The 12,387-nt window shown below is 48.8% G+C and overlaps 1 protein-coding gene across 1 annotated transcript in view; it reads right to left on the minus strand.

The window, feature by feature from the left end:
- Nucleotides 1–12,142, minus strand: part of FCSK (fucose kinase) — a 36,524-nt gene extending 24,382 nt beyond the window's left edge. The window contains 4 exon segments of the mRNA XM_020963544.2: nucleotides 585–635; nucleotides 2,929–3,080; nucleotides 6,532–6,640; nucleotides 12,089–12,142. Coding sequence (XP_020819203.1) covers nucleotides 585–635; nucleotides 2,929–3,080; nucleotides 6,532–6,613 — 285 coding nt within the window. The 5' untranslated portion in view covers nucleotides 6,614–6,640; nucleotides 12,089–12,142.
- Between the last annotated feature and the right edge of the window lie 245 nt (nucleotides 12,143–12,387).

The raw sequence follows: 12,387 nt of genomic DNA on the forward strand, positions 1-12,387 counted from the left end.
TCTAAGACTCCTCAATCACCCAGGGCTGTAAGTGTGCCTCAGCATGGTATTCAAAGGGCCCTCATTGCAGATAGGGAAACAGAAGAGGCAGGGGCTACCTTGAGGAAAAATGGGGCTAAAAGCCAAAGTCCCCAATTCCCTGTCTCCATCCCTCCTCTCTTTCCCTCCCTCCCTCTTTTCCTCTTCCTCCTCCTTCTTCTTCTCTCTTCTCTCTCCCTTCCTTCATCCCTCTCCTTCCTCTCCGTCCCTCTCTCTCTCTCCCCCTGCCCTCCCCTAGCTCTCAATCACACCGCTGAGCCTTCTCCTTATGCCCAGAATGGCCATCTATAGGCCATCTATTCCTGAGGTTCACAACCTTATTTGTGCCCTGGACCCCCTTGGCACCCTGATGAAGCCAATGAACCCCTTCTCAGAATAACGTTTTTAAAATGCATACAATGAAAATACATAGGATTACAAAAGGAAACCAATTACACTAAATTAAGATATAATTTTTTCCCACCCAAGTTCATAGACCTCCCAAAATCTATACATAAATGTACACCCCAATCTAGGGCATCTTCCCACTCTCCTCCACCACTCACCATGTGCATGATAAGGATCCGGGCAGAATGCAGGACATCAGAAGTGACCACCTATGGGAAAATACATCAACAAGGAGCCTAAGACCCAGGCCTCACCTTTGGACTGCTTCCCACTTCTACTTGACACTCCCACCCCGAGAGGCCCCCAAACACAAGCGTGGCAAGAGGCCTGAGCAATTACACAGGGACATTCACTTGTCCCTGGCTTCTGTGACACTGCTCTTTCCTCATTCTCCAAGCCCTCTGACCGCTCCTTCTCCATCTTTCTTGCCAGATTCTCCTCCCGTCCTGCCTACTAAGAGTGAGTTTCTCCCAAGTGGCTTCTGTTCTCCTCTCTTGCTACATTCTCTCCCTTGGTGGTATCACTGGCTCCCATGGGTTCCATTTTTGTCTCCAGGCAACTTGGTACCACCAGTGATAGAGTGTCGGATGTGGAGTCAGGCATATCCAAGGTCAAACCCTGCTCCAGTCCCTCACTAGCTGTGTGACCCTGGGCCAAACCATTTCACTTCCTCTTTTTCCGAAAGAAGGGGATGATAACATCTCATTGGGTTGTTGCGAGGTTCAAATGAGTTAAAGTGCTTTGCAAACCTTAAAATGCTCTATAAATGCTGCCATATGACTGCCAGCTCTATACATCCAGCCCTAATCTCTCTGCTGAACTCCAGCCCCAAATTACGGGCTGCCTGCCGAGTATCACCTCGATGTCCCAACGGCGCTGCAAATTCAACACCTTATTTCCATCTCAGACTATTCTTCGACACCTGAGGCTTTTCCTTCTTCCAAAGTCCTCCATTGTTCTGTTGATGCCCTCACCATAAATCTCACAAGGCTGGAATCATTCTTAATTTTCATGGTCCCTCGCTTCTCCCCCCCCAACACACAACCACACCCAGTCACATTCGCCAGGTCTTAACTACTCTACCTCCACAATCTCTCTCGGATCTGTCTTGCTCTACCCCACCTAGCCTCCTAGTTCAGACCCTCCTCTCTCACCTAGACTAATTCATCTCCCCACCTCCCTCCTGTCTGCATCACCCTTCACACAACCGCTGAATTGGTAGTTTCAAAATGGATCCAATCATGTCATCCTTATTCAGAAATGTTCAATGGTTCCCTGTTACCTCTGGGATAAAATCTGAAAATCTTGCAGCCTGGTATTTAAAATCCTCAACTTGACAGTTAAAATCCTTCATTTACTTTCCTAGTCTTTTGTCTTTCTTCATTTTATTCCCTTTGACATACCTTCCATTCCAGCCAAAAGTGACCGGCCAACCATTTCCTGTATATTCTACCTCTTGTATCTGTGTCCTTGCACAAGTGGTTCCCGGGCTGGAATGTACCTCTTACCTCTGCTGCATGGAATCCCTAGCGTCCATTCAGCTTGGATACTATCTTCTACATGAGAACTTTCTTATTGGCATCCACCACCATTATTAGTACTACTTCTGTTCTCTCTCTCTCTCTCTCTGTTTCTCTCTCTCTTTCCCTCTGCTTTCTCTCTCTTCTCTCCCCCTCTTTCTCTCTTTTCTGTCTCTTCTCTCCCTGGTTTCTCTCTCTCTCTTCTCTCCTCTCTTCTCTTTCCCTCTTTCTCTCTTTTGTCTTCTCTCCCTTGTTTTCTCTCTCTCCTCTCCTCTCTTCTCTCCCCACCTATCCCCTCCTTTTCTCCCTCTCATCTCCTATCACTCTGTATATACTTACATACGTACACATTGTATCTCTCCCACAGAGTGGAAGTCCTTAAAAACTGGGTCTGTTCCCTTCTTATCTGGTATTCTCAGTGCCCGCCAAGCACAGTACCTTATATACATCAGGCACCTAATAAATGTTTGTTGAATTGAATGGAAATGAACCAGCAAAAATAAAGACAGTTCATCCTTCATATATACAGGATGGTATGCTAATACAACTCTGTAGGGAGGTAATAGGAATTATTATTGTCCCCATTTTATACATGAGGCCTAAAGTTTAAGTGACTTGCCTAGTCCCGCATCTAGTTAAGTGGCAGAGCTGGAACTCACACCCAGTCTCCTGAGTCCATGGTCGGTACTTTTCCCATTACAAGAATGACCCCTAGGATTTGCGTCCCCTTCACATTTGGGCTGCTCCCACATCTATTATCTCACTGACACTCACATCTCCGTTAGGTAAGTCGCAAAAGACTGTCATACCCATTTTACTGATGAGAAAGCTGAGGTCCAAGACTGAAGAACTGGTCTTGTTCAAGGTCTCCCATAGACTAAGTGGAGGTACCAGAACCATAACCCATTTCTCTAAACTTGGGCCCAGGATTTCTTCCACTGGACCAGCAGCAGGGGGGAGTTGGGGGTAGTGTTGAACTCACTGTGTAGCCCGCCTGGGCACTCAGGTGCTCTGCAGCCACCAGGAGGGCATTTAGCGTGGCTCCCCCACTGCCCACTTGGGCCTCAGGATCCTCCACCGTGAGCAGGACGGTTCCCTGAGGCACCTGCTCCCGCTTCTGCCGCACCTCCAGCTCTGGAACCAAACGGAGGCACCATCCCGTCATCCTCCCCTGCCCCGCCCCCTCCAGGCAGCACTCTAGCTCGTCTTCTCCCAGTAGGGCTACTCCCACCCCACAAAAATGTGCTGCAGCAAAAAAATGTCCGAAAGTTTATCTTTGTCACCACTCCACCCAAGGAAGGTCTGTTGGTTTGGAGAGTGAATCTTCAGATTTATGACAGGATCGGAGGGAATCTTGATGGAAAAAAACTAAAGGACTAAGCTCTCGCCCCAGACCTTCTAGCATGAGAGATGGGATGGGATATAATGGGATGAGATGAGATGAGATGAAGCAGGATAAGGTGGGATGTGATAGGATGGGATGAGATAGGGTGGGATGAGATGAGATGGGGTGGGATGGAGTGGGATGGGATGAGATGAGAGCAAGCAGGATGGGGTGGGATGTGATAGGATGGGATGAGATGGGGTAGGATGGGATGAGATGGAGCAAGATGGGGTGAGACAGAATGGGATGAGATGGGGTAGAATGGGGTAGGATGGGATGGGATGAGATGGAGTGAGATGGGGTGGGATGGAAAGGGATGGGATGGGATGAAAGCAAGCAGGATGAGGTGGGATGTGATAGAATGAGATGGGATGGGGTGGGATGGGATGGGATGAAGCAATATGGGGTGAGATGGGGAAGGATGGAGTGGGATAAGATGGGGTAGAATGGGGTAGGATGGGATGAGATGGAGCAACATGGGGTGAGATGGGGTGGGATGAGATGGGGTGGGGTGGGATGGAGCAAGATAGGGTAAGACGGAATGGGATGAGATGGGGTGGGATGGAGTGGGATGGGATGAGATGAGAGCAAGCTGAATGGGGTGGGATGTGATAAAATGAGATGAGATGGGGTAGAATGGGGTAGGATGGGATGGGATGAGATGGAGTGAGATGGGGTGGGATGGAAAGGGATGGGATGGGATGAAAGCAAGCAGGATGAGGTGGGATGTAATAGAATGAGATGGGATGGGGTGGGGTGGGATGGGATGGGATGGGATGGGATCAGATGAGGCAATATAGGGTGAGAGGGATGGGGCTGAGATGGAGGCAAGAGGCTGGCCTGGAGGGAGGACACCAGCATTAAGGTTGCCCCAAACATGTGGCTGTTGCTAGACTAACTTCAAAGCCCACCCTCTTTTCCTAAGTCTTCCTGAGCCGTTTGTCACCTGTTCCAGAGAAGCTGGCAGCAAAGCAGCTCTTCCAAGCCGTCTATTAATTAGTGAGTGCCCTCCTCCCACCCCAAGACTCCTCTGTAAGTGAATCTGTGTATATTTTCATACTTACGTATTTGGGCTTATATTTTGTATTTAATTCTCTAAAAGGCAGGGGGTAGGATGAAGAAAGCTGGTTTCCAAACCAGGGAAAGTCCAGTTAAGCCTTGCCTCCCACACACCCTAGCTGGGTGACTCTGGACAAGCCTCTTAACCTTTCAGTCCTTTAGGCTAACAGTTGTCCGAGAGTGGTCTAGGGATGCAGGGGCCTCCCTGAGAGCCTTTCAGGGGGACCATGAGGTTAAAACGGTTTTCATAACACTAAAATGTTTTCTTTTAATTAAGGCAATTGGGGTTAAGTGACTTACCCAAGGTCACACAGCTAGTAAGTGTCAAGTGTTTGGTCTGAGGCTGGATTTGAACTCAGGTCCCCCTGACTTCATGGCCGGTGTTCTATCCACTGAGCCACCTAGCTGCCCCTATTTTCCTTTTTAATATGGCAAATATCAATAGCTATAACTCACATAAACAAAAGGTCTTTGGGAATGGGGGTCCTCGGTAACTGTTAAGAGTGCAAAGGGGTCCCGAGGCCAAGGTGTCTGAGAACCACCACTGCAGACCATGCAGCTGCAGAGAAGACGCTGACCTGCGATGGGTAGAAGGGCTGTGCTCACCAGGCCTCCATCACATGGGAAATCAGAGGTCCAGGCTCATCCCTTAGCAGAGCAGATTAGTGTAACAGGGTTTCCTCCCAACAGAATGTAAGCACCTTGAGGCCAGGGGCTGTCTAGTTTTTGTCCCTCTATTGTTATTGTCCAGTCAGCGGGTCAGTTTTCTTGGCAAAGATACTGGAGCGGTTTGCCATTTCCTTCTCCAGTGTGTCCCCATTTTACAGATGAGGAACTGAAGCAAATAGGAGCAAAGTGACTTGTCCAGGGTCACACAATTACTAAGTGTCTGAGGTTGGATTTGAACTCGGATCTTCCAGACTATAAGCCTGGCACTCTAGCCATCACACCACCCATCTTTCTACCCCTACCACCCAGAAACACAGAGACTGGCCTGAAGGAGGTTCTTAATTAATGTTGAATGAGAACGAGCCAGTAACCCAAAAGACGACAGCCAATCGGCAATGACTCCTAGCGCCCATTCGGGCCGGGCCTGGGTGTGACAGCATCTCCTCAGGCAGACAGAAGCCCAGGGAGCCAGTCACAATTCTCAGAGGGAAGCGTCCAGGGAGGTTCCAGGCTGAGCACCTAGGGACTACGGCCATCATCTCCCCTGCCTCACAAATGAAGGGCACTCTCCCCTACAGGTAAATGCCAAATGCTAGGTCCACCCTCCTACGAAGCAACAGAGCAACCTAGCTCTAAGGCTGAGAGGCACGTCAGAGGCTGTCGGGTCCAGCCCCCTCAGGTTACAAATAAGAACACGGAGGCCCAAGGGAAGGCAAGTGGATTGCCCAAGGTCACGCAGAGGTAGGATCTGAACCCACATCCTCTCACCCTAGAGCCGGTGCTCTTTCCATCATGTGAGGCTGCCCCTTGTGGGATCTGTCTTTACATCAAGCTGTCTCCAGGGGAGAGAGGATGTGCTGACTGCTGCCAGAGAGAGGAGGCCTGAAGAACTAGGCCTCCCTCGGGGGCTGCTCCGCCCTATCCCACCCCCGACATTAGGGAGAAGACAGACAGACCTAACCTTGGAAAAAGGCTCCCCTGAGACCCCACCCCAAGCCAAGGGAAAAGGAAGAGCTGACTGCTTAGCAGGCGTCCCTGAAGACCCCCCACTTAAGGGGGCTGGGGACGCAGCTTCACACTGCTCTGATGCACTTGGCATGTGCTATACGGTTCTGTTTATGTCTCCCTCCTTAGACTGGAAGCTTCTTGAGGGCTGGAGCCCTCTTTTGCCTCTTTGTATCCCCAGTGCTCAGCACACACAGTGCCTGGGACACAGTAGGTGCTTAATTAATGTTCACTTACTGATTGACCCCCTTCCTAGAATGTAAAGTCAACCCAGTATCTCCCCCAGTACCTAGAACGGTGCTCTGCATACATGCGAACGCCCATAAGTGTATATCGCTGTTTCTAATTTGCATGGTGATGTGAAGTGTCCAAGGGGTGCCCTCTTCCCTGGCCCTTCCAAAGGACATGGGGGCGCTGGGCTGGTTCCCTGGGGGCTGTCAGAAATCAGAGTGGGAGGCAGCCACCTACCTTTCTGAAAGGCATAGACGCTGCGTTTGTACTGACACGTCAGCACAATGACCGTCCAGTCGACACCCTGCCAACACTCCATCCCAGCTGCAGGCCCTGGCTGCGTGACCTGGGAAGACAAGAGAGACAGGACTGAGGTGGGAGCTTCCCCTGGGCTTCTTGGCAACAGGATCTTTAGAGCTAAGGAAATAAATCAACAAAGACCAAGAAGCTCAAATCGAATGATGGAAAGTCTACTGTAGGGCTGGGACGAAGGCAGGCTCAGCTACCTTACCACAGCCAAGCAAATGCTCAGAGGCCAAACTACTTCCATTCTCTGCCTCCAAAACAAGTGCACCTCCCAGATACCTTGGAAACATCCCACAGTCCCTAGGAGGTGGCCCCCCACCCCCTCCAAACACAAAGTCCTATTTCCATCAACGTCACCAATTCACTGTGTGTGGTTTGATTCTAGGGAATTCTCCAGGCTTTGGATGAAGGCACTGAGATCACTATTCCTCCCCTTCTGCCCCCACCTCCATGACAGGTCCTGTGCTTGTAGTTCTGCTAGGAGTCAAGAATCAGGAGGTGAAGGGCAGCAGCCCTGACCGAGTCATGGCCAGAGACTGGAGAATCCATCCACCTTTCTGGCTCTGGCCCAGAGCCGAGGAGCCGGTGACTGAAAGCAGCAGCTTCCTCTTACAGGACATTCTTCTTCATCTCACCCATGCTGAAGGCTGAAATTATACTTCCATTTACCAGCCCCCCTTCACCTGAGTTCTTACAAAAAGTCTCCACTGGGAATGGAATTTCTCCTGTTTCCCTAGAGGAAAATACTGAAAAATGGCCAAGGGCACCATGAGGTAACTCCTGCCCTGGACTCCTGCGGAGTCCTTTGGGCAGTGCCTGAGGTGGCCAGGGGAATGACCAGGGACCTGCCCAAGCTAAAGACTTCCAGGCAGGGGCGCGTGTAAGGGGCAGCGAGGAGGCAGGCGAGTGTCTGAAGGAGAGATCAAAGTCTGAGCTCAGTCCAAACTGTCTCCTGGGCTGCTGCAAGGCTCAGCTCAAATTCCACCTTCCGCAGGGGGCCTTTCCTGGGCCTCCCAGCTGCTGGTGCCTTCCTCGCTGAGGTTACCTGCCAACCCACCATTGTGTGTCTTATGTGTACGCTATATGTATACATGATATACATGTGATACATGTGCTAAGGTTACCTGCCACTACATTACCTAATCCGTGTGTCTTATGTGTATGCTATGTGTATACATGTTGCCTCCTCCATCAGAATAGGGAGCCCTCGAGGGTAGGGGCTGTGTTTGCCTTTATTTAATCTCAATGCCTAGCACAGACAGTGCCCAGAACATGATAAATGCTTAATCAATGCCTATGGATTGACAAGGGCAGCTTGGTGGCGCAGTGGAGAGGGTACTGGCCTAGGGTCAGGAGGATCTGAGTTCAAATCTGGCCTCAGACGCTTCCTAGCTGTGTGACCCTGGGCAAGTCACTGAACACTGTTTGCCTCAGTCAAATGAGCTGGAGAAGGAGATGGCAAACTACTCCACCCTCTCTGCCAAGAAAACCCCAAATGAGGTCAGAAACGATCGAACGATAACACCAGTGGATTGATTGACTGACCTGAGAAGACAGTTCTGCACACGATAAATATCCTTCTCTCACAACTACAGGGAACAGTGAAGAGCGACAATAATAACAACTCACTTTATGTTTTAAATTTTGCTAAGTACTTTACAAATATCAATAACAACAGTAAAGGTAATGGCTAGCATTTATATAGTGCACGAACGCTTTCAAAGTGACTTACATGTTAACACCTTTCGTTCTCACAGCAACCCTCCCAGGCAGATATTATAGCTATTGTTTTCCTCCACTTTACAAATGATGAAATATGCAACTTGCCTACAGTTGCACAGCTAGTAAGTGGGATTGAACTCAGATCTTCCAGTCCCCAATCATTGCTAGCAGTAAGAGAAAGAACACTGAGCTAAGAATCCACCAAAGACCTAGAATCAGGAGGATGAGAGGCAGCAAAGGACTGGAGAGAAGTCTAGCCCAGACCCCAGCCCAGTTTTAAAGATAAGGAAAATGGTCCAGAGATGGAAGTGACTTGGGCTCTGGTCTCTCTGCTCCCCTACCCAACATGAGGTGGAAGGGACCTCCTAGGTCACCTAGTATTACTTTCTCATTTTACGTTTAAGGAAATTGAGGCCCAGGGAGGTTGTGATTGGCTCAAAGTCACTCAGGCAGTAAGTAGCAGAAAAAGGATTTGAACTCAGGTTCTCGGACTTCACATCCAGCATTCTTCATGGTATGACACTGAAATCACCTATTCTGTGTGACCTGGGGCAAGTCACTTGTCCCTGTTGGGACAGGAAAATCTAGAGGGTGGGAGAGAGTTAGACCAGATGACCCGAAGGTTCCTTCCAGCTCTGACATCCTGTGTTCTAAGTAAGGTCTCTTCTGGCTCTGATATTCTATCTTCTCCAGGCCCCTGTGGATCACAGAAATGGAAGTGGAAGGACCCACCCCATCAAGTCCAAATTATTCCCCCAGGGCAGGAACCCCTTCCTCTGCCCAATCCCTTACAGGCCTCTCCTGGTTGAAGTTTTCTTTTTTTCTTTCTTTCTTTCTTTTTTTTTTTTTGCTTTTTGGTGAAGCAGTCGGGGTGAAGTGACTTGCCGAGGGTCACACAGCTAGTAAGTGTCAAGTATCTGAGGCTGGATTTGAACTCAGGTCCTTTTAACTTTAAGGCCGGAGCTCTATCCACTTCGCCACCCAGCTGCCCCAGATTGCTGAAGTTTCAAAAGGTGCAGGCAAATTATTCCATGCTCTGAGAAACTTTTCAAGATAAATAACTGAACTAATATAATGATCTCACCCACTAGGCCGGGGGGCTTAGACTTTCCTGTATTGTGGCTCACTTTGGTCATCTGATAAAACCCCTCCTCAGACAGAATAATATTTTGAAATGCATAAAATCAAATTACTACAAAGGAAACCAATTTTACTGAACTATGTTTACCAAAAAAATCTAAATTTTTGAAAACAAAATCACAGAACCCTGGTTAAGAACCTCTACTTACGGTGTTGTTTTTGTTTTTCAGTCATTTCAGTCGTAACCGACTCTTTGTGACTCCATTTGGGGTTCTCTTGGCAAAGGTACTGGAGACATTTGCCATTTCCTTCTCCAGCTCAATTGACAGATAAGGAAACTGAGGCAAACAGGGTGGAGTGACTAGACCAGGGTCACATAGCTATTAAGTGTCAAATTTGAACTCAGGTCTTCCTGATTCCAGGTCCTGAGTGCTATCTACTTTGCTACCCAGCTGCCCCCAAGGTACCTAGGGTATATGGCTGTAAGTCATGTAGTCATTTTCAGTAAAAAGAAATGTTTTTTATTTGGAAATGTTTGTGCAAATTGGAGGGTAGGGGTGGGAGGGAAGCTAATTGATACACAGTCAAGAAAAGTCCCTCTATCAGCAAATGGATTCTTTAGTCACCTTGACAGCTTTTCTAATTAGTAGCCCAACCTTCTGGTATTTAGCCTTTCCAAAAGTTGGGAGGCTGGTCCAGAGAAAGCAGACCCAGCAAGTGCCTGAACCCTTTCCCTCCTGGGAGGAGCTGCCTTTCAGGACCCAGGGTCCCCTCCAACTCCTTAAATTACCCAATCATCTTTTTAAATGGAAATCTGGACTGGAAACGGTTCCCCACTTCCTTAAACAGGAGCAGAATGAATTTAAGTCAAACCAGTTCAGTCTCAATAGTCTATGTTCTAAGGTACTTCATAGGATCAGCATTCTATGATTAAAGTCCCCTCTGGCTCTGACAGTGTAGGAAACGTCTGGGTCTCCACTCAGTCATTAGACACTGAACTCCTTAAGGAGGGAGAGAGTGATGGAATAAAATGTACCCATCTTGTGAAGACGTGGCTATGCCTCTTTTGTTCCAGGGGCTCTCAGGATACAGGGGAAGACTGGGAGATTCCCAGCATGACTAAGACAAACCTGGCTGGCTCCCTCAGCTCCTCCATGTTTGGAATGAGAGGGGAAAACCCAGCCAGTCAGATTCCTGATGACAAAGTGGGTCTCTCCCAGACGTGGCTCAGCAGGATCCTATTGAGAAAGGCGGAGAGCAGGCACAGCATATAGAAAGCCCAAAAAGCATTTTTAAAGAAGGTCAAGGTCAAGGTTGAGCCAAGCAGCACAGGACTGAGAAGCCACTAGCTTCTTTTCTGGAGTTTCTACCACGCATAATAATGCTCCTAACAACTTAGCCTTGGATAGCTGCAATTACTACTCAAGCATTATTGCTATTAATAACACCCTTTTCAATGGGGCTTTCCAAACACACCTCCACATCTTCACTGGCCTTTTAGAGAAAAAGGGCTCAAGGGATGGAGACGATCTCATCTTTACTTTTTGTTACTTCCATCTCCTTTCCCACCAGAGGCGTCAGTTTCTGTATCTGTAAAATGAGTAGAGGTGGATGAAATGATCTCTAAGACCCATTCCCTCACAACCTGCAGCTTCAATAAGCAGTTAAGTAGTGAAGGGGGTGAGAACCCCTGGCCTGAAGCCACGAGAGACCTGAGTTCAAACGTGATCTCAGACACTTAATAGCTGCACGATTCGGAGCAAGTTATTTAACTCAACTGCAAAAGGCAGCAACTGTAAACTGTAAAATGGAGATCATAATAACTACCTCCCCGGGATGTTGTGATGATCAGATAAGCTAATATTTATTTGTATGGTTTGCAAGCCTAAAACTGCGGTATAATACTAGCCATTACGATGCAGGTAATGCTAAACGATGAATAACCCAAAAGTCATTTATAGTAGGCTTTCAAAAATATTGCACAGATTTGTTTGTACAAATTTATCGTACAGATTATTAATTGTACACATTATTGTACGGATGTGTTTGCTTGTTTTGCAGGAAGGTTTGGAATATAGTGCACGGATTTCTAAAACTAACTTTTATGTTTATTTTGCAGCTCGAGGCCAGGTGAGGTTATAGGATCACGAATGAACCTGGAAGTGACCTTAGACGTTATCTTCTAGACTAACCCTCTCATTTTACAGATGAGGAAACTGAGGCTCAGAGAGATGACGGCTGTAGTCCAAAATCAGACAGGCTGAGTCAGGATTTGAACTCACGTACTCCGCAGGAGCCAGAAGCCCAGACCAGGAAAAGCAGGAAGTGGGAAGTGGGCAGACAGCTCACCCCCTACCCTACAAGATAGGGTGTAATCTGGGGGCAGCAGATCGGGAAGCAGAGGGTAAGAGGGCAGAGAAGGGAGGTCCAGATTTAACGCTCTGCTCAGCGTCTATACTTCCAGTACGTCCCACACCCACTCTACCCCTCCTCCAGGTGCAAACTTCTGGTCTGGGGCCAGGCAGGTGACCCAGGTTCTGTCCTGGGGAGGTTGGGAGGAGGGCTAAAATCCCAGGGACCCAAGCAGTAGATACTCCCCTGTCCCAGCCTCGCCGCTTCCAGGCAGCTGCCGGGAGTCCCACCCCTATCCTCACCCCTATCCTCACCCCCCTACCATCACACGTACCTCCCACCGACAGGCTCTTTGGAGACGTGGCCCTTTAATTCAGTCCGACCCCTCCCTCCCAAAAGGATATGCGTGGGGCACCTTGGGAAATGGAGTTCTCCTCCACCCCTGGTCTTGACCTTGACTCCCCAAGGGCCTTAAACAGCAACCTTTGACAGAACGGGGAGAAGGAATAAGGTGTATTTTCTTGTGTTGGTGCCCTTCCCAAAGGGCTTCAGAACCTGCCCGGAGGGAAGAGGGGCAAGAGAGGACCCCTGGAGCAGACAAAGAAACTACAACTCCCAGAAAGCCCTTTGGCC

The sequence above is a fragment of the Phascolarctos cinereus genome, unplaced genomic scaffold (assembly GCF_003287225.1).
Source record: "Phascolarctos cinereus isolate Bilbo 61053 unplaced genomic scaffold, phaCin_HiC Scaffold_2;HRSCAF=192, whole genome shotgun sequence".
Lineage (NCBI taxonomy): Eukaryota > Metazoa > Chordata > Mammalia > Diprotodontia > Phascolarctidae > Phascolarctos > Phascolarctos cinereus.